At 36.3% G+C, this 22601-nt stretch overlaps 1 protein-coding gene across 7 annotated transcripts in view; it reads right to left on the bottom strand.

The window, feature by feature from the left end:
• The window catches only part of LOC134680203 (cytosolic carboxypeptidase 1-like), a 91624-nt gene that overhangs the window by 59553 nt on the left and 9470 nt on the right, over positions 1-22601 (bottom strand). For 3 of the 7 annotated variants that reach the window (XM_063539285.1, XM_063539284.1, XM_063539286.1), the window contains 8 exons: positions 7409-7491; positions 7079-7169; positions 6897-6977; positions 4508-4675; positions 3727-3858; positions 3193-3324; positions 2191-2334; positions 1520-1717 (listed from right to left, as the gene is read on the bottom strand). In XM_063539285.1, the coding sequence (XP_063395355.1) occupies positions 1520-1717; positions 2191-2334; positions 3193-3324; positions 3727-3858; positions 4508-4675; positions 6897-6977; positions 7079-7169; positions 7409-7491 (1029 nt within the window). Of the gene's footprint in view, positions 1-1519; positions 1718-2190; positions 2335-3192; positions 3325-3726; positions 3859-4308; positions 4480-4507; positions 4676-6896; positions 6978-7078; positions 7170-7408; positions 7492-22601 lie in introns of all 7 variants that reach the window. The other 4 variants (XM_063539287.1, XM_063539289.1, XM_063539288.1 and 1 more) reach the window with 4 other exon arrangements.

Below are 22601 nucleotides of genomic sequence, written 5' to 3'. Positions count from 1 at the left end.
TAGGGCGTCTTGTACGCAAACTTCCACTGTATTTCAAACTAACGTCCACTAATAGTAAATTAAGAGCAAGGGATGAATTTAAGCTACAGATGCCACTATGTAAGACCTCTTTATTTAGGAAAAACTGTTACGTTATGAGTATTCTTGTGTACAATAATTTACCATATGAGATAAGACAATTACCCGACAAATTATTTACTACCAGATTACATAAATGGTTAAAAGATAAATGCTTTTATTCTTTAAAAGATTTTCTGGATTACTCTGTTAACTAAATGTATTTAATTATAGTGACTTTAAATTAATTGTTAAAGAAACTTATAAATATAATATATTCAATAATTAAACTCTACTTGACTGCATGTTATATTAATGATTTAGTATTAGTTTCATAGTTTTGACATTGTAATAAAGGTTGTTTTTTTTTTAGCTTTAAGTTTGCATGCCATATTTGGCTAAACATGTGATACTAAATTAATTTACTTTTGACATCTGTACGCATTTACCATGTTTAAGCAAATAAATATTTCTATTTCTATTTCTAATATGTGTAAAATCAGATTTACCTAGTCCCACAGTAATCTCAATAAGGCTTGTGTTGTTATTGCTTGTGTGTATATGGGTACCTATTAGACGAGTAGACGATGATATATATGGATAAATATTTATATACATAGGTATTTATAATCCAAAACTGTATCATAATCCACAACCCAGGAAAAAAATATTTGTGATAAATACACATCCCCCACACTATCCCAGGATTCGAACCCGAAATCCCAAACAGACATAATTTACAACTACATATATTTATTAAAGAGCAGAATCTCTTTCGTAATCATGTGCTCTCAGTATCAATAAAGCTCTAATTGTTACTTACTTAGGATGATAAAAAATAAATCATTCTAATAAATCCCATACTATACATTGTTTTCGTAAAAAAAATGTAATAAACGCCTTTTGTTGATATTATAGCAACTCTTGTCAATAGACATCTCTGCGGTGTGCAAACCTTAGTGCATGGTTTTAAACTTGTAAATTATATACAACATGCAAAGCTATTTAGTATACAGTAGACGTCAAAGATATGTTTACACTTTTGCACCTTACTCCTTTGTAATAAGGCGAAAAGTGTAAACATATCTTTGACGTCGACTGTACAACCCCGTGCACGAAATATTTTACTTGTTTTACAAAGAAGTTAAAGCGAGTGGGGAATACACTTCTACACATAAACTTTCCACTGCTGCAAATAAGTTATCGGTGTAGGTACAACTTCAAGATTAGAGTTGAGGATCAAGACGACGGCTAGGGTTAGTGGACCTCAGATTTATTAAATTGTATATGTCGTGGTCAGATCTTAAAATTGATCATTTCATGCTGTGGCATCACTTCATGAAATGATAGATCGGCCACTTAAGTCAAACCAACCTAAGCATAACATGAAGTGATAAATTTCTGAAATGGCATTTTATGAAAAGACCAAATTTTTTTATCTATCCACGACATATAATCTTACCTTTAAGTATAGGGTTGAGGTTGAAGGAGGCAGGGCTGGATGCAGGTACGGGCAGCGCCTGGTGCTTCAGACACAGCGTGATCACCGAGCACACTCTCGCCAGCAGCCCGTCGAACTCGGGCTCGTCCGGGCACTGCGAGCAGAACCGGTGCAGCGTCTGCACGTGCCTCTTAGTGCAGAGGGAGCGACGGCCCGCTTCTGAAATTTGTATACAAACGACATAGTAAGAGAACTGTAGTGACTAAAAGGTTCAGCACTCAAGTGTTATAAGGTGCAGGGGGCCAATTTCGACTGCGGGATAATTTCAACTAATCGAAATATCTTCCATGTTTTACATCATTAACTAGTGCTATATATTTCCAGATAGCGAAAAAGATGTATTTTGTGTGACTCTAGTTAATAATGTGAAAGCTGGAAGATATTCCGATTACTTGAAACTACCCCGCAGTCGAAATTGCCCCCCCCAAATTGTCTTTTGGAGTTGTATCTCCAGCAATCCTTCATTTCAAACTTTATGACAATGAACAGAAAATATCCCAATAATGCTAACTAACAATTTGATGCACATTTCAATGAACCAATTTGAAAATTTTCAAACAAAGTGTAAAAATAAATATATGATTTAATTTTGATCTGTGTCAAATAATTACAAATATTGTGTGAATACGTACTTATATTGCAAAGGTGCTGCAGCGTCCTTAAGATGTGGGCACATATTTTGAGCCTTATGCGGCCCTCGTAGCGATCCCAGCGGTCGAACACCCTGAGGAGCACGCTACAGAGGCCTGTCTTCACGATCTGCATGCAGCACACCTCTGTGTGAGTTACGCATAAGTGACTATTGCATACACATGACATGCAATCGTACTACAACTAATGAGGATTACTTTTGGGGTTTACTTTCTTTCATTCGTTAATTTTGAAGTCCTAAGAGATTTAGTAGATAAAGTACAACGTGGGTACTTACTACTTATTAGTATCTACTGAATAATTGAACTAATTTAAAACCAGCACTAAAATTCAGAATATACATACTTCATGCTTATTCGCTTATTCGATCCGAGTTGATAATTGACCTCAAAAATAATATCACAATTATCACATTGCGAGGTATCAGCACGCTTTCTTATGACGACGGTATGTAAAACCTCATTGGTTGAAGTATCGATTTTAATAATAAATGAACATTCCTAGAGCACTATTCTGTGTTGCCGATCGATTCGATAAATTATCATGCGAATTGATCCAGTGACATTCCTTATTGTAGTGTTTACTCGGGCATATTGTGTTTTGAAAAGAGCAATGATATTTTATTGTAGTGAAATTAACGTTGGCATATTTAGTCACATTATGACAAAGTACTGAATTAATTAATGAGTGTAGATAACGAACAAGACCAACGGTAGAAATTGGAACATATTCAAATTAGCGTGACAATGCCGTCACTGGTGTAGTCCCTGTGGTGTGTACCCGAGTCATGCCAGTGCAACTTAGAATAATAAAACCTAGAAGAAAAGTACGGACACTTGTATTTGAAGTTAAGCTGCTGACTGCTCAGTGCTTTTTTACTCGATTATTATATGAGCAAGCATAAGATTCTAGGTTTTTTTTATTCTCAGTGGCAGGAGTAGTCATGTATTGCCTCAAATTTTGTGTGAGATGAATGACTCAACTGTTCTTGCTGAAATAGTCGATGGCGTCGAGGCAGAGGCGCAGGCGCGCCGTGGGCATGAACCCCAGGCTAGTGAGCACACGCTCATACGTCACCACCACTCCGTCGCGGATCAAGATGGCTGTGGTCACGGCTGGAAACGGGACGTTAAAAAGAACATGCTTTAAGGAAAAGGAGCTTACAAACAATACGGTTTAATGTATACTGATAATAAAATTGTTCCATATATATATAGTACTCGTAATAAGAAGAAATATAAATATAAAATATCGGCCGAGACAGTGTTGCAAATGACCATTCTTAAATTTAATTTGTCATTTTTTTGGTCTTCCGTTTAGGTATTCTTTTATTTCAGTGAAGTTGACTATAGTTTAAAAAATAGCATAATGAAAATGATTTTACCTCAGTATTAATATGACTACAGAATACAGATCTTTATTGGTAAAAGCAAATTTTACAGGTCACATTTTATACATAAGTATTTACAAAAAAATATACGGTAGTAGTTACAACAATATGTAAGGATATTACTTACAATTCTTGGCCAGTTGTTTCAAAATCACTAGTAACGGGAAAATTAGCTTATTGTCTGTGTAATGCCCTTTAAATATGAGATGCATAGTTCTAACACACCCCAGTGTCCTTACTTTGTTTGCAAATTTTGGATCTGAAAAAAGTAAAGTTCAGTAAGCTCAATGTCAAATATAAAATATAATTTACAATATAAATAAACGTATTTCAGGTTTTCCCAAATAAAGGTAATAATTTGGATTAATACTTTGTAAAATAGATTTCAGAAACGAATACTTTGTAAAACACCCCATCTCAACAAAAATCGAATTACGACACGTTGAATTAAAGGTATAAGCAAGTAAGGAAGATATAAGCAAGTACATATCTACTTAATTAGCAAAGGGTTATGCGGGAATATTACTTCTTCTGTTTTAAAATGTTGAAAATTGTAATGTTCACACGGCTTTAAAACGTCACAAAACTTACAAGGCCATCATCCCTTTGGAAAACAATAATTTGGGAGAGAGGTAGTTTTAGGATACCCTACAGGAATATAAGTTAGAAGTAAAAACTAGAAGTTGGAAAGGATGACAATTAGTGTAACCTCGGGAGGCAAGCGGAGCAAGGATCCAAAGGAGGTCTTGCAGGATCACTTCGGTTCCTGCGTGGCGGTCCCTTTTATCGTACATGATACCGATCAACTTCCGTATTATGATCTGGGTGCCTTTCAACGATATGAAATAGCAAGCGCACTCCATGCGGGCCAGGTTGTTCACTGGAATCAACAGAACTAGTTAGCATACCTTTAGGCGCCAACGCGGCAAGAATCCACACTAAGTCCTGGACTATTGTCTCGACACTGACGGAGCCATCCCGTTTGCTATGGGAAGCAACGAGGTATCGGATAATTATTTGGGTCCCGTTTAAGGCTATCAATTGTTGAGCGCACTGAGTCCGCGCCATGTTGTTGGCTGAAAGATTCCCATATCATTTCAAAGAAATCAGATAACACCTAGTCAATAGTAGATGACATAAAGAAGCCGGGTTACAGGGTTCGCTCGCGGCATTCGTGCTACCAACAAACATACATATTATACCAAGTATTAACTACGTGCGTATGTTAATCTTGTAGAACACACTGCAGTGAAAGACATTTGAATTAACAATCACCTCATTATTCTGTTATCTAATATTGCAATGCCAAGACATCAATTTGTATTCACAATGTCAAACTTAGCGATCACATAGTAAATGTCACTGGCTCGACCACTGTTGTTACTTGCAAAACAAAAGTATTTACAATGTAGGTATAGAATACTTGCCACTAAAGTTGCGGTTAGAATAAAGCATACGTTATTTTAGTAAAGTTTTTGTCAATTCCTATTTTTCCAGAGCTAAGTGCCAAGTTCTGTAAAGCATTAGACTTATAGACCAAACTTTAATGGGAGGAATTATTTTGGGGGTCCTCGACTTTACCGTCTCAAATATAAAAAAAAACCTAATTTTTTTAATTTTTAACAAGCAGAGACGTCTGCGAACGATGCTATTAAGCTTAGAATAAATTTAAAAGTGGAAAAATTACTGTCTTGGGTGAGACTTGAACTCACGGCCTCTGGATCGATACTCCAGCGCTCTGCCATCTGAGCCACCAAGACCTCATCCCCAGCCAACAAATCTTTCCACCATATTATAGGTCAAGGGGACCCTTAGCGACATCTACCGTAAGAGTGTCACCCAAGACAGTAATTTTTCCACTTTTAAATTTATTCTAAACCTAAATTTTTTTTCTGATAAATCCTATACAAGAAAGGCGTAATTCGACTTGAGACAACAGGGAAGGGAATTCACATTAACATTACAATTTACAAACACAGTCAGCATCCGTCCAAATAATATCAAGTTTTCTTCCTGTTATTTAGGCCAAAGAAAAGTTATCATCACTCATTAGAATCTAAGTCGGTGTCATTTTGCAGCTGCTGCAGTGGTTGCAGTGACTTGAACTTCGGCATAGCAATACCATCAAATCACACATTCGCCTCGTAGGAACTCTAACGACGTTTTTAATTCGACTTCAGCGTTAAGTTCAACTTCCTCTTCGATAACGAACTTCAATTTTGGTTATGAACTCAATCAATTGATTTTGATTTACAACGCAGCATTATTATTATAAATAAATTAGACAAATATAAATCATTTTCATTAAAATGCTTGAACTGTCTAGCTTCAATATATTTTTTCATTTGTTGCTTGACACAGTATGTTAATTAAGCGGATAAGTAAGATTATTTTGCCTTATGACTAAAAGATAACAAGTACAATAGATTAGATTATGCTCTTTTTGGATGTCACCCGGAGCCGATTTCATGCGGTTGAAGGGATTTTCATTAAATCATAAAATCATTATTTTCAAGAAGTTGGTACGTTAGTAGACGGATTGCTCTCACCGACATCTAGTCTTTAAAGAAATGATTGAGAGATATTTTATTTATATGAATTATATGGATATTATCTCTATATTTAAATATTAAAGAGCCACTGAACTACGAAGAATGAAAAGGACGTGGCGTCAGCAAAGGGCAAGGCTGATGAAACTGCATACGAGTATATTTTGAATGCGCCGTATGTAACTTCTTTTGGATTCGTTCCTCGTTGCATTGAACTTATTTATTACTAGAATGCGGAAAACATGCTATAAATCCTTAAAAAACACGCTGTAAGCGTCGGTATTATTTTTGACATATTACGATTATTGATTAAATTGTGACAACAGATGTAATTGGATGTGGTTTAAATAGTTATACCTACATTTCAATCTGGCTGGACTCACTCACTTATAATTAAAAGTAAATACTTAGGTGGCATTTTTAGAGACCCTGGCATTAAAAGCATCAATTCCCATGCTTTAAAACTTTTAAGACTGCTTGCAATTTAATAGCAGGCGTGAAGCTCCTCCACATCGGCAATTGTAAAATGTTGTACCATCATGCTCCGCGATTTTTCATCATCAGTCATTTAGGGTCCTAGCTAAATTGGTTGTTAAATATTTACGCTATAGAATCCAATTTAGAAAGAACCCTAAATGGCATAACAATCCCGTGTGGTGACTGTACACAGTGTTGTATTATTTTATAATTGCTGAGGAAGTACCATTAGGAAGCCAAAAACTCTTGGTACACAAATCACCCAACATACCCTTTTTGAGCAACGGATTTTTATTTTCTTTGCCTGTCATTTTGACATCTTTCTTCTTGTTAACTGTTGCTTCATTGCCAGCTAATAGGTATACAAAATAGTTCAATTCATTGACCAATTTTATTAATGAAACAATCATGATTCTCCTCAAGTCATTAAAACCATACAGATCAGTCACCTACCTGAACATTTCTTTCCTTTTCCTTGTTTTAAACACAATGCTTCTCGTAATATAGCTGTTATATAAGTCGACGTTGGCGTGTCCCTTGTTGTCTGGAATACATTACAAATGATAAAGTAATAAGGCCCGCCGGCTTCGCGTCGAGACTCGCGAAGGCCGAAGGCCGAGCTCCGCGTAGGGCCGAAGGCCCGAAGCGTCATACGAGAGGGGGAGGTTGGAGCTCAAACACGACCTTATAGGAAAAGTGTCTTGACAAGCTCACATCGGGCCTACGGCCTTACGATAAGAGTTAATTTAATTTAACCTATCTAAAAGGAATATATTGTTTTACCTCCAAGATCGTAAGAAGCATCTGGATAGCATTGGTTCTCTTGTCCCATATCTTTTCCAGTGTACATTGTCGTATATGTTTATCTGTAACAAAAAATATTTTTTAGGTAAATGTTAGGTTCTATTTTGGATTATTCCGCTGGCTTGAATATAAATATTAGCTCGAGGGGTTAAACAACAACTTTGCCCCATTGTAAAAACAAATAACTATAATTAAGTAGTCAGTAGTGATAAAACATAGATTTCGTGGTTGATGCCCATTAAAGTACTACGTAAGAAAGCTTTTCAACATGCAGCTTAGATAAGGTCATGTAAAGACACTCGTTCTCTTTTGACAGTTGTGACCCTTTTTATCATGAATGAATGTCCCCCTATCCCTAAAGTAGTTATTAACTTTTATATCAGCAGTTTTTCAACGTATTGAGTTAAAGTTAGCATAGTAATAGCTCGCTGCAAACGAAGCCATGTTAGGTTGTTAGGTCTAATTGAGTATCTTGATTATTGTATATTTTCTCAACCGTATATTTCAATATTAAAAATATAATATCAAAACATGTTTGTATATTGTTGGTATGTACTTAGGTATTAATCGGTCGAGTACCTACCGACGTCAACGTCACCTCAGAATCGTACGATATTAATGAAAAGGCATACGAGAACTTAACTATAATTTAAAGATCTTGTCTTGATGATATTTAGAGATTTGAGGTTTGGCAAGTAAACAAATGCTGAAGGGCCAATGCGGGGAGAGGAGGCGGCCTCGCGGGCGCGATGACCGCGCGATGGAACGCTTCCGCGAGATCCGAGATGCTTTGTTCGATCGCAACTGGAGCACAAAGAAGGCCGTCTAGTGGTCTTTCCAATACATCCACATCTAAAATTATCTTCGTAAATAACGATAGGTATGTACTGTATAATTGCTCTATAGGCCAAGTCAACATCACAGCATGCGACTGGTCCACGGACGAGTTTTAATAACGTATGCCAAACTCAATTATACGTTCGAAATACTTTGAAGGTGCAGTTAGTGTTTTATTAAGGATTTCAGAGAGGAAATAGGTACAACAACTAATTGCATTTGAGATCTAGATCTAAATATCCTAGACAAACTTATTATCAAAGAGAATATATTGTAATAGAGAGGTCAAGTCTAAGAAAAAAACGTGCCCCTTAGTTTGACAACCAAAACAGATGGCGCTGTACTCCGCCATATATTTTGCGGTCACTTAATTGTCAAACGTCAACTTTTGACAATCAGAGTTACCGCAAAATGTATGGAGCTGTACAACGCCATCTCGTTTACCTGTCAAATTCAAAGCACGAAATTGTCTTAGATTTTACCCATCTTACTCAGTCAATATATCTTTGTTATTATGAACGACAATCTCTTCTTGTAATAACTTTCAAGGTAGAATCCATAAATTGGACCGGTAGAAGACATACGCTCTACCTACCTAATGTGTGTTTACAAATTGTAAAGCAGTCAAAATAATAAAACTATCAATCACTGTATTTAATGTTAAATACTTTATCAAGCTAAAGCACGCCTAGAATTGCGGAAGTGTCTATAAATTAGCCCAAGTGGATGGATGTTTATGTACGGTCCAATAATGCAGTAAATGGCCTAGTGTGGCTGCGACAATGACAGCCCGTCTCGGTCGCGCGGCTGGCGCGCTGCCACAGGGATCCGCAGACGTCATCATCCTCTCAAAACATCATACATTTAATACCAAAACGCATTATTTCCAACATCACATTCGTTCCAACCTGAGTTATCAAATCAATAAAGTTCTAAATAAGAAATGGTTACGACATCACTTGATACTGTTTTGCAGTGTTACATCAAAAACAGTTTTTAGAAAATACTGATGCTATAGCAAAAGACGAATAAAGCTCAGATTCTAAATGTTGACTATGCTATTAAAGAGTTAATAGCTCCCGATAAATGTAAACTGTTACCTACGCAGTCACTAAAACCTAAAAGATGTATATCTATTCTTATTTTAGTGCATTTTGTAACCACAGCCATTCATTGGCAAGATATCTTCTATATTTATGGGAGCAACGGCATTTTTCATGGACTCTATGAATATGTATATATCTATATAGCACCTTTGTGGTAAACGTTTCTAAAATGTTGATGGTGCATCATATCCTGTAGGCCAGTATGTATGTCCCCAATGGTTACGAATGTCCAAAGTTTTGATATACTTTTTTAGGTAAGAAATGATGCAAAGTACGTAGTTTGCATCATTTCACCACATGTTAGAAAATAAGCTATAGTGTTTTTTCAAGAAGCTTTAAGTTTCGGAAACGCAAAAACAACAATTGAGTAGTATATTGTTACTACATTTCGCCCTCAGCAGCAAATGCGATAGACTATCAGCTACGAGAAACAGTAGCTTGATTAATTTTTAGCTTCCAAGCCAAAAATAACTGTGTTCAAGAGTAGCACTAATGTCGTGCAGCGAACGAACAGGAACAACTGATCGACCGCATCAGTAGTTATGATCGGCAATCATAATAATACGTAACACGCGACTCATTAACGATTACGGATGGTGCCAACAACGCCGCGCTGTAAACATAGTTTCGGACCACTCGATGTGCCAACTGAACTAGGAATCAGATTAAAGATAACGTGGACAAATTATAACCAGAGGGCACTTGTAAATTCCTTCGTAAGTGTGAGAGGAAGGCAACACGTCGAACGTGGTTCGCGGTAGGCCCTCAGGGGTCGGAGTGGTAGCGTTCTTTTAACATTGAAAATGTTTTTTCGATCGCATCAGTATAGCCCTCCAATTTCAGCCAGAGTGAGACATCGCCCTGGTCTCGTGAGTTTTAGGGCTACGTGAATGGTCCAGTCTCAAAAGATTCGTCTTAATAAGGGCTGCAATATGCTGAAAAATATTTTGAAAAATCGGACGGCACCTTGGCACACTCTGTATACAGAAAACCTACGCATACCGACAGATACTTACAGGCATCCTCTCATCATCACCCAAGGCACCTACAGTCTGTGATCGCGTCCTTGGTGAACAGGGCACATGACTTATGTGACCCTGAGCACCTGGACGGTGAACTGGCCCATGTCCAAGCTGTACTGGAGAGGAATGGATACCGTGGGAGGATGAAACGCAAGCCGAAGAGAACGGAGAGACATCCAGAGGTCAACAGACAACCAGCGTTTCTACCATATGTGAAAGGAATAACGGACAAAATTGGAGCAGTACTTAAGAAATTCTCCATCAAGACTGTATACAAGCCGTTATTCAAAGTAGCAGATCTGTTGCGCAGTCCAAAAGATGTCATTCCGTACCAAAATCCGGGCGTATACAAAATAGACTGTAGCTGCGGAAGTGTGTACATTGGACAAACTAAACGGAGCGTGCAAGAGAGGGTGAAAGAGCACATAGCGGCAGTTAAAAATCGCCAATTACACAAATCCGCAATCGCCGAACATCTTCTTACATCTGGCTCAAATCACTGGATTGAGTTGCATAGACCAAAAGTTGTCTCCACTGAACGCCATTATTATCCTCGAGTTGTGCGAGAAGCAATTGAAATCAAGAAACACCCCAGGAATTTTAATAGGGAGGATGGTTTCAACTTATCGCCAACTTGGGAACCAGTGATACAGAAGCTAAAGCCAAAGGATCTATCTTCGGACGGGTGCGTGGATATTGTGAGTGTTGCGTGTCGGACTATTGACAATAATTAACATTATGTGTGGTGGGTGGTTTGAAAATGTGATGTCTACCCCAAACTTTTCCATACACTTTTCGTCGGGTAGATGCACAAATCTCTGTTTTGACATTTTGCTGGGACAATCAGTCAGCCGCGACCACGACCAGTGAAACCTGTGTCGAAACGTCGGTAAATAAAGGTAATTGAATATAATTCGCGTTAGACCCGTCTATAATGTGAGTTAATATATTTTGAAAAAGTCAAAAACTCTTTTCGGAAATCTCAAAAATTACGCATTTTTTCGGAGTCTTTTTTTCAGTATATTTAATGTGATTAATGCGTTTAAGTGTCATGATCAATTTCATGGATATCCCGAAATAGGGATAGACATCCCGAAATACAAATGCATTGCCAATTATTGGATATTCGATGGTAACAAAATAAAGAAGACGTATCTCCTCTAAAGAGCAAAGCTACTAAATAATAAGCTTTTGCAAAATTTAATTTTTGGTACAAGGATTTTATTGCTGACTGTATGTTTCTTTCCACAGGCAACCACCTGTCTCATGTCTGTATGGCCACCTCCTGTCTCCATCATCAGATCACACCGCGTATATGGATGCAAAATATATAATATTTAATTTCAGCTCAATTGGAAATCGGAAAGTGGTTAAAAAGCTTCCAAGATTTAACCCGCACTAACAAAATAACATACCTCCTACTCGTACCTACATACTAACAGGGCAAGTTAAATAAAATCCTGTAACAAGAATGATTCTGAAAGTACCGAGTGCAACTTCTGTCACATTCGTTACCCGTCATCGCCACGTTATCCTTATTTTTTTGTAACACGGAAGCCGAAACCTTTACAAGGTATTTATTAACCTTTTAAAAATTCATTCGTGCGAGGATAAATTAAATACATGTCATTAATTTGGATTGTTTCTATGGAATTACGTATCTATCTACATGTACCTACACGGATGTCGAAATAGTTGTATGTAAATAAGTATATACATTGCAAGTTACGATAATGCATATACACGGTGTAACATGAGGAAACCGAATAATTTTAACCACGCATTTCTGTGGTCAAAAGAAGTAAAAAGTGTAATATGAGTTTAGGTCAATTTTGCCAAAAAAAAAAGTTTTTTTTGTTTTGTGTTTTAAATTTTTTGAATGTATTTGTACATAAAAAATAAATGTTATTGGTAAACTTGTCACTTAAAATTTATTTTTAATTTTTTTTTTCGTAAAACCTACTTTTGCAAAGTGTTACTTGTCACTTTTTGACATCAATCAATAAGGATATTTAGACTACGTCCCATAGCAGCAACATCACCATCAAAAAGGCCTTTTACACTATGTAACAATAAAAACTTGTTTCTTTTTTAAATTAATATTATCTCTGAAACTAGGTGAATTTCAAAAAAGTATATCGAACATTTTTGTCTGTAAATATGATCAGGAATACGCTGTTAAAATTATTCGGTTTCCTCATGTTACACCGTGTATGAAATTGTAACTAAGTGCAATACGAGTAGAAACGCCACTTTCAATTGATGCATGGCGTTTGGCAACCGTTCACCAATTAAAATATTTTTAAGTCAATTTCAAATAATCGTTCCGTATTCATTTCTCGTGTCGTTTATCCTAATAAAATCGAGATCGTGAAATGATCGGATTGATAGAAACGGTTGGTTTTATTATGAGAAAAAAATCTAATATTGTTCAGTATAGGTTCATACCTAATTATTTGATTTGTAATTAATCGCTTAAACTGGTTTCGTTTGTTTAAACCACTTAACAAAATAGCAAATTTACATACCTGTAGTGAATTAGATTCCTATAAAAAACTAAAAACTTTTTACAAAAAAAAGAAAACCGACTTCAAAAAGGATGAAATAAAATATTATCCTTTTTATTAAGTCTATGCGTTACTAACTGATATGTTTGAAGTCGGTGCCAAGCCAACTTTTGAAGCATATCATGATTTTGGTGCGATTCGATAAGGATGTACGTTAGATTGCCTTACACGACGACAATGAACGTACTTTCTGTAGGTACAGTCGACGTTAAAAATATGTTTACACTTTTCGTCTTATTACAAAGGAGTAAGGTGCAAAAGTGTAAACATATATTTGACGTCGACTGTACCTAAGAACACACCTCAGAACACACGATCAAACCTTCTTGGCACAGTCCGTACCATGTTTGTCGGCACGCAAGCGTGGGATTGGGACTGAAGTTATTTCCCGTCCCTTATTCAGAGGACTACATTTCAAAATATAAAACAATTTAAGGAATTTACTTTCTTGCCAAATTTCACCTAAAGCGGTTCAGTTGTTTAGCCATGAAAAGGCGACAAAGAGGCAGACAGAATTACTTACACATTTATAATAGTTATTAGTACAGTTCTAATGGGATTTATAGTCATAAAGCTGATTATTTTTGACGGGTATTGTTACTACTTGGCTTGGCACCGACTTCAAACATATCAGTTAGTAACGCATAGACTTAATAAAAAGGATAATATTTTATTTCATCCTTTTTGAAGTCGGTTTTCTTTTTTTTGTAAAAAGTTTTTATTTTTCCATTTTTAGTTTTAACGCATTGTTAACCCTTATCTTGGCATCGTAACACCCGTGATACATGGAACTTAAAAAAATCTAGCAGGTTCACTTTATTACCTAACACAATAATTCTGCCATCAATATGTCGAGCTACCCTCCTTACTTATAGAAAAAAATAATTGACACGAGTGTCATTGTAAATTAATTAGTAATAATCAACATGGCGCCGCGGAAACAATAGATTTCGGTTCGTACTGGAAGTTTTGCATTTATTTCTTATGTTAGTATATCTTTTTCCATAATCTATATTTTGATATCTTTACTGTCTCTTAGTGCATACATATTTACAATGCCTTCGAATTTAAAAACATTTAATACACAGAACCTTACATGAAACTGTTATGTATTATATTTGATACACTGCCAAGAACTCAGAAATGTACATATCGAAAGAATTGTATTACATTTAATACATTGCCAAGTTAGCATCAAAATATTTTTACATGATTTTTTATTTTTTTTATTTTTGTGGGGTTACAAAACATGCTCCAATTATTTAATATTAGTTGTCGTATTATTTAGTTATTAAACTTTGATTTTTTTTAAGTACTAGATGTTATTTAACTATATATTCGTACGCTGTAGCATTATTGCTACGCCGTAGCCCGTAGCACGGAAAAATATGTGTATGGCAAAAAATGGCCCCAAAGTAAAAAGAAAAACATTTTTTTTTTACTTTTAATTATTTGTTTACTTTTCATATTTTACTCAACTTTTTGCTGACGACTTTTTTGAAACTTTACGGGATCTAATTTTCCACCCATGTGATCAGGTATTCGTAGATATAATTTATTTTTACAGGTTTAATAGTCATCTGATGCTTTAGATTGCGTTTAATTAGCAGGAAATGCTTATTTCTGTTGCATTACATGTTTTATTTGTATTAAAATCTTCATTTTTCTTCTAAAAAGTAGGTAACTATTTTGTCGAGTTATTGGCACTGTATCAAATATGATACATATGATTTTCCGAAACTGGAAAATCCTGGATTTTTTTTCTTATTTTTTAATAGTCTAGTATACTCAATAGGTGACAAAAAACTAAAAAAATGTTTATATTTAAGATATTTTGAGCCTTGCCAAGATAAGGGTTAAGAGCGCGACGCATGAATGAAAAACAACATCATGATTAACACTAAATTCGTGTACCTACTTTAATAAATATGTAATCAGGAATTTTCTCGGGCCTGTCTGGGAAATTATAATTCCTGTCACTTCACTAAATCCATCCTCCGCCCCGCCACTGACCCAATCCCTCAACCCCCCCCCCCCCCCGATCACTCTACCTCTCAGCGCATCAACCCCTGATTCATGTACCAGTCGGCCCTGAACCAGCAGCCCATCAACCACCATTACCAGACCCCTTAATCCCCGACCCCTTAACTCCTAACCCTAACCCCCGATCAGAAGCCTTACCAGCTTACCAAGAGTTTGACATTGATTTATTCGCTAGCGTGTGTGTACTTACTTTATTTGCATCTCGCTCGTACTGGCATATTAGTGCGAGCGAGATGCATAAAAAGTAAGTTACGAAGACGTTAGCGTTACTATATGTCAATGTCAAACTCGTGGTAAGGCTACACTTGCACTACATCAAATTGGCGGTGTTCGGAAGCAAATGCTCGAGTTACTTTAGAAAACACCGAAATCACTTTACACGTGCCTTTAAAAACTGAGGAGTTCCCTCAATTCCTCATGGATTCCATCATCAGACCAGAACCAAAAATAATACGGAAACACCTCGGAGGCAACTCCTTCCAAACAAAAAAAGAATTACTCAAATCGGATCACAGGTGCCGGAATAATCGCTGAACATACTACATTGAAAAAATCATCATCATTATCATCAAAACAATCATCATCATCAGGTCTACTTCATCAAAATGGTGGTTTTCGGAAGAAAATGCTCGAGTTGCTTAAGAAAACACCCAAATCGCCATGCATGTGCCTTTAAAAATTGAGGAGTTCCCTCAATTCTTCATGGATCCCATCATCAGAACAGAACCAAATTAAAATGGGACCAACTCGGAGGTAGCTCCTTTCAAACAAAAAAAGAATTACTCAAATCGGACTACGGGTCTCGGAGTAATCGGTGAACGTACATAGAAAAAAAAAAAAAATAGCCACAACCGAATACAGAACCTCCTCCTTCTATGAAATGGAAGTCGGTTAAAAATACCAATAAAGGACTGTAAAAACTCGTTGCATGTTTTAGCAATTATAGTTAAATCCTCGTAGGTATATTTAATTATAATTAGGTTTTGGTAAGTATTTTCAATCTTTTCACAACTATCTCCCTACAGACACATACTACTACAGTAATATATGTACTTTCGTCTAACAGAAAAAAGGCTTATATTCTGAAAGAAACACTTTCAAATATTTTTTTAAATCTTTCAGAAGATGATATATTATCTAACACATTTACAATCCTCCCTACAACTCTTCCGCTGCCAAACACCGTTGTCTCCAACAGATTCAGGTCAGAAAGACAGAAATAAGCACTTCCTTTTTCCTAACTGGCAACTTGTCAATCTCCAAGGAAGTAGTTCGGTGCAAGGCGTCTACAGACTCGCAGAGTGACAGAACGTCGCTTCAGCTGAGCGTGCAGTGTCAAGGCCCGGGGAGATTTATAGCATGACAAAAATAGACGCCGCATGTGTATAAATACATATCTTTGATTGCTTAGATGTTCATAATACTTCGTCGCATTCTGACGGGAAGTGGTGAATGTTAACGATAATTGGTAACACGATTTGACATTTATTTATGAATACGCGACATATTTATTGTATTTATATTCGCTTTGAATTGGACTGACTATTAATGATTTTACCTTCCTGGCTTGACCTTGAGTTACGATAGTATTTAAATATTTATTTTGCTGATTAATCACAGTTAAACATGTCTTCAGAACGTCGTTCCGTCCATACAAGCGTCTTTTGACCGTAAGGGGGCATCCACACTAGCGTCTTCTGAGCGTCGGCGTCTAGTCAACATTGTGGAAAATGGCGTCGCTGCGCAGTTGCGTCGAGCAGCTACCACAGAGTTGACTAGACGCCGACGCTCCGGAGACGCTCTAAGAGCCACCCCACACTAGTGTTATGTCTGCGTTCACGCAGCAGGGACGCAACCTTGTTTCTACATGTTCGTGGATGTCTGGTTTCAAATGGCATTTGTCTATTTGGTAATTTTAAAAAGGAACCTCAGGTTATCAGGAGACTATAAGCGACCAATAAAATAAAGTCAACGGTCTTTCCTAATTGGTGATAGCGGCATGACTCATCAAAGCACCTTTATCGGGGTTGATGGGAGTGAGTGATAAAAAGTTGGGAAGTGCTGCGCCTGGTACTGACGGCGCTACGATAAATAAACACGCCAATAATGTGCTCCCTTCGATACAATAGTATAAATTAATGGTAACACTTGGTGGGACGGGCACGGCTCGACGCCTTGGCCGAGGGCCCACCCAAGTAGTATGGAAGTGTCGGCAACATCAATATACCAGCCAATTTAGAACTTAGAGTGATTTAAGAGACGTATAAGAGAGTCAGAAAAGATTTAAGCAGTATAAAAGGTATTTTACAGACATTATACAGCTCAAGCTGTATAAAATCATTATAAAGGATTCTGCGGAATCATGGGGTGCTTTATCAGAATATAGAAAATCTACTATAAAACTAAAAGTGTTGTGAAACACTACAAGCTAATTCTATCGTAAAAGCTGTATACAGGCTGTATTGTAGTAGCACTTAGCACTTTTAGCTGTATAAAAGTATCTGTCAACTCCGTTTTAAAACTTTAAGTGTTGTGAAACACTACAAGCTAATTCTATCGTAAAAGCTGTATACAGGCTGTATTGTAGTATCACTTGGCACTTGTAGCTGTACAAATGTATCTGTCAACCCCGTTTTAAAGCTATTTCTTATGGCGTAATTTTACTCTCCTATAAGAATAGTAGTTGTATAACTTCTGTCTGTAAGGGTATTATAAAACTAAACGAATAAATGGCAGCTATAGTACAGCTTTTTTCTGTATTACTGACAGAGTCGCTTATTTCGGCGTAATTTTACACTCGTATAAGTATATATTTCGACCACGAAAATAAAAAATTGTAATGAACAAAATTAATAATTTAGAAAATTATGAAATGGAACGAAGAATAGACCAAATACATTTGGACCTAAGGGTTTTTTTATTTGTTATACGGATCTCTAAAGAGACTTATAACTTATGTACGGAGAACCGAAATACAGCCAAACAAATACAAATCTTCTATACTAAAGCTGTTTTAATTACAAAAGCTGTAAATGACACTCCATTTATTACACAGCACAGCTACTAAGATTATAATGCTCTCCAACTATCCTGTAAGCTGTTTAAAAATTGTCGCCATTTTCCAATGAAAAAAAAAAGTATTTGTAAATATAATTAAGAAAATACTTGCAAATATTAAGCAGACTAACATTGTGTTATGATTACCAGCTAAAATAAATTAACTTTAGCCTTAGAATTAATATTTATAAAACTTTTTGTTAAAAACAAACACTAAATTTACCGATTTTTGATATTTTCCTTATGGTTTCTCTTTGTTATTTTGCAGGCGCGTGAATATTTTGCCAGAAAAGATACATAGGTTCACAATAAATAATAATCGGCACTTACAAATAGTATAATATTCCACTTAAGTCCTCTATAATATTTACTTTTACTTTTACCATCCACTATAACACTTTATTGTCGCCATTACTATATTACGAATGAACAAGATTAAGACATTTTAGTTTCCTAAATGATTATTATTCTCTTGTAATCATTTTTAAAAACTCATTTAAAACTCATATTCTTATATCGTACTTATAAGAGATTATCTGTAGTGTTAAGGTTTCCTGTTACACCGAAATATAGCTGTAATGCAGCTATTATGCAGCTTATGTATTGCTTATACAGCTACTCTACAGCTCTAATAACGCGAAAGGCTGTATAATTTGGGCCCTTTTTTAACTTATAAGGGCTGTATAAGCGCTTATACAGCCTTTGTACAGCTTAACTGTACAGCTTATAGTATACAAATAAACTTCAATACAGCTTATATACAGCTTGCAATGCTACTTGGGCACTGCACCATAACTCGAGTTATTGAGCGCGACACGCGATACTGCTGCAATAGCGTCACCTTAATGCACGATTAGTATTTGGAGATATTCAAAGAAAAATTGTTGCCCGACTGTATTGTTTTTAATGGCGGAAAAGTCACGCAAGGATATATTTTTCCTTGCGAAATTATACTGTGAATTATTTTATTGCCTATTAAACAGCTATGTACAACAGTCAATGATGATGATCGATGTAATACTACGCGATGTAAAACAAAAATCGTGAGTAGAATTTCAATAAAATAAAGATTACTAGCGTTATTTATAAAAGCACCACAGACAAGCTTAAATTAGACATTAATCGTTTGTAGGTATTAAGTATATTTAATACCAGTATCTGTCATTTAAACTTATGTATTTGTAAGAAAGGGATATTATTGATATTGTAAAGTTTTATGAATAACAGCAAAGGTTATTTCGCATCCAGCTGCCCTCCTCTACAGGAGGCTTATTCTGATCTTTTTAATACCACGTCGGTGACAAACAGGCATACGGCCCGCCTGATGATGGTAAGCAATCACCGAAGCCTAATAGACGCCTAGCTATGTGTATAATTGTATGAATATGATCTGAGGGTGGTAAAAAGTGAAATTTAGTCTACCAGAAATGTCATTGTTGATAGCTGACAGATAAAAACAGAATCATTGATAATTACCTTCGAGCAACACCGGCTTCCGACACGTCAGAAGGGAGGGGCCCAAGCGATATCTCACCGTACAAATCTTTCTGCCATTTTTCGCGGGGGGAAGGTGCACACAGTCGCACTTCTCACACACTTCCATACAAAATCCAATCAGAGACCCTACCGCGAACCACGTTCGACGTGTTGCCTCTCTATGGCACTTGTAAATTCATACGTAAGTGTGACAGGGAGGCAACACGTCAAACGTGGTTCGAGGCAGGCCCTCTGTAATGACGACACAAATACATAGAAAATGACACACGTCAAAGACAAATCTTGCAAACCTCGTTCTCTTTTTGTGTACGGACGAGTGACTAGTGTCACAACACGCACACTAACACATTTTCGTTGAAGTATGTCATTGTATTCTGAGAGATGAGAAGTCGGATTTGTCGCTCGACCGATCCGCAATTTGTACTGAGCGAGCAAAATCGATAAATCCAACAAATACTTGAGACTAAAATATAATAATTGTATTTAAATGTAATTAAACGTATGATATGTAAAAAAAAATTTACATGTGGAATGTAACACTTTCTTTTTGTAAATTTGATGTCCCCGACCTCTTTTTATAGCAAAAAACCGAGCAAACAGGCATTTTTGTGCAGCAGTGTTCACGCGCGCGTCTGGACTCGGTCTAATGAAAAATCCAAGTGCAACTAGTTTTATTACCCGCGGTAGATTAGATTGACGCGCGAATCTTGTACCTCGGCAGAGGGGAAATAGTGCGAATGCCGCCTCCCTTCCGTGTTGCTCGAAGATAATTACCTATGCAGTTTTCCGATAATTTTCAAAATGATGGAGACATTAAGGGTCCGAAAGTTTTACAAGTCATATAGGGGCGCTATTCAAGGTAAAATTAACATTCATTTTCATTTCATCGTTCATCACGCAACTGAAAAGTGCCCTTAGAAGGCAATGAGTTTATTTTTAGCAGCCATTCGTGTTGAACTAAGAGCATAACCTACCTACCCTTTAAATTGATTTTGCTTGTAAACGCTTTTGATCGACCGATAATAGGCTGCGTGGAAACACCAACCTTGTTGCGAAGCGTGTGGCTCAAATCATAATAAAAGCGTATTGGATTGAATGTTTATTTTTCACTTCACTTTCAGCATTTTGTGTTTTTCGTTTAAAAAATTGTTTATAAATATATCAGTCGTATTCTTTTGAAATCGCAAGTGTTAACATTTGAATTATGCGTAGGTAAAGCCTGACCAGGAATACCTATATGATCATGCGCTATGTTGCGGAATTTAATCGGAACAAAGGTTCAGGACGTGACAAAACGGACTGATTTTAACCCTTTATAAGGCAGAGGCGATATATCGACCACATACGCTCAATCAGAAATTCAACCATACTGTTTTAATAATAGGGCTCAAAATCGTTTGCATTAATTGAATATTCAACTTGCTTTTAAAATAGATTTTTGAAATGTAGGCTTCTGATAGCTGCAACAAATTCTGCGATAGCACGTCCCTGTCAACGGGCCTTATAAAGGGTTAATGTCACGCCAAGCCTTCCTTTACAAAATACTGCCATGTTACTTAAAAGTGTTACGAAATATACAACTTTGGCACTCATATATCGCGTCTCGCACTAATTTAGTTCGCTTCGTTTGTTCGCTCCGCTACGAACTCGAACTGGCTCAATTAGTAAAATCTTTGTATTCTTGTACGCCGGTTTTAGAGAGAGATGCCGTCAAAAATTGCGTTGGCAAGCGGCCAAAATGCAGTCGTTAAGAGAACATACTATATACAACATGGGGGGTCATAGTGCTCTAGTCTAGACAGTAGACACATACATTTGTAACGACAAGTATAAATTACCAATGACCAGCTTTGTAAAAAAAAAGAAGATGAAGAACATAACATGACAAAATATTGTGATTTGTTTGGCAAGTCAAACATTGAGCCGCTCAAAATTATTATTTATGGCGACATTTATGATTTATAAAACAAACGAATGCTTTTAGTCACTGTGAAGCTTATGATTTATGTTATGTGTAAACGTTTAATATACGTCAAAATGGCGCGATTTTGTTGCACACTACACTTGAAATAATTACATATGACGTTACATGTAAATAGTTCAGGTTTAAAGATATGCATTTAGGCCGATATACTTTGGTAGGTTTGAAGAATCATTCTGGGAAGAATAAAATGAAACCTCAATTTTTTCCATTAAAACCGTATGAAATTTTCCGCTGTGTTACGAAAATACCACACGTTCCGGTAATGCATTATACATTATATTGCAAATCACATAATAGAGAACCTTATCTTAACTATTTTGAAAAAAAAAACCTCGTATCTTATTTTAACAATCATAAGAAAAACGTGGTATATATGTATGGGATGCGTACAGAGTTTGCCTTTCAACTTTGAGTAGCAGTGTGAGATATGACATTTTTTCAAAGTAGTGTCGCTATCCATCCCACCTCACCACCACACATTTTCTTACATAAACATATTTAAGTATTTGTTATTGAATAAACTACATTAAAGATAACCACTAACCTATTTAGTAATAAATAAACATAGAAAATCTGACATAGGTTTAGGTAAAATAAAAATCGACAATCCAGCTTTATATCTCTCATTCCGAGGTGAAACCCTTAATTTAACTGGGCCAAATCTCCTAAATAGTTCATCATATGTATTTCGAAGCCATAGAGCTGTCTAGATGGAGTTTAAAGCCAAGTTTAAGCAGCCGTGTAAATTTAAGTAGGTAAGCTCATGAAATGCGGTTATTTCGTTGTACCAGACATGAATTTACAAATACCTAATGAGAATAGTTAACGGGAAATGGTATGCAAATTGCCAGCTGTCAGTAAATAACTTGCTGAAGGGGCTATCCCCTTCAGCAAGTTATTTACTGACAGCTGGCAATTTGCATTACCATTTCCCGTATATTAGCAATTTCAGAAAATCGCAACTATGGAAACACATGGTCAAATATAGTGTTATATTTTAGCGGTGCTTAAGTCGTTATTGCATTATTCCCCTAAACTGCCTTTTATGGACAACTTTAT

The sequence above is a fragment of the Cydia fagiglandana genome, chromosome 3 (assembly GCF_963556715.1).
Source record: "Cydia fagiglandana chromosome 3, ilCydFagi1.1, whole genome shotgun sequence".
Classification (NCBI taxonomy): domain Eukaryota; kingdom Metazoa; phylum Arthropoda; class Insecta; order Lepidoptera; family Tortricidae; genus Cydia; species Cydia fagiglandana.
This window is presented reverse-complemented; position numbering and strand designations above follow the sequence as displayed.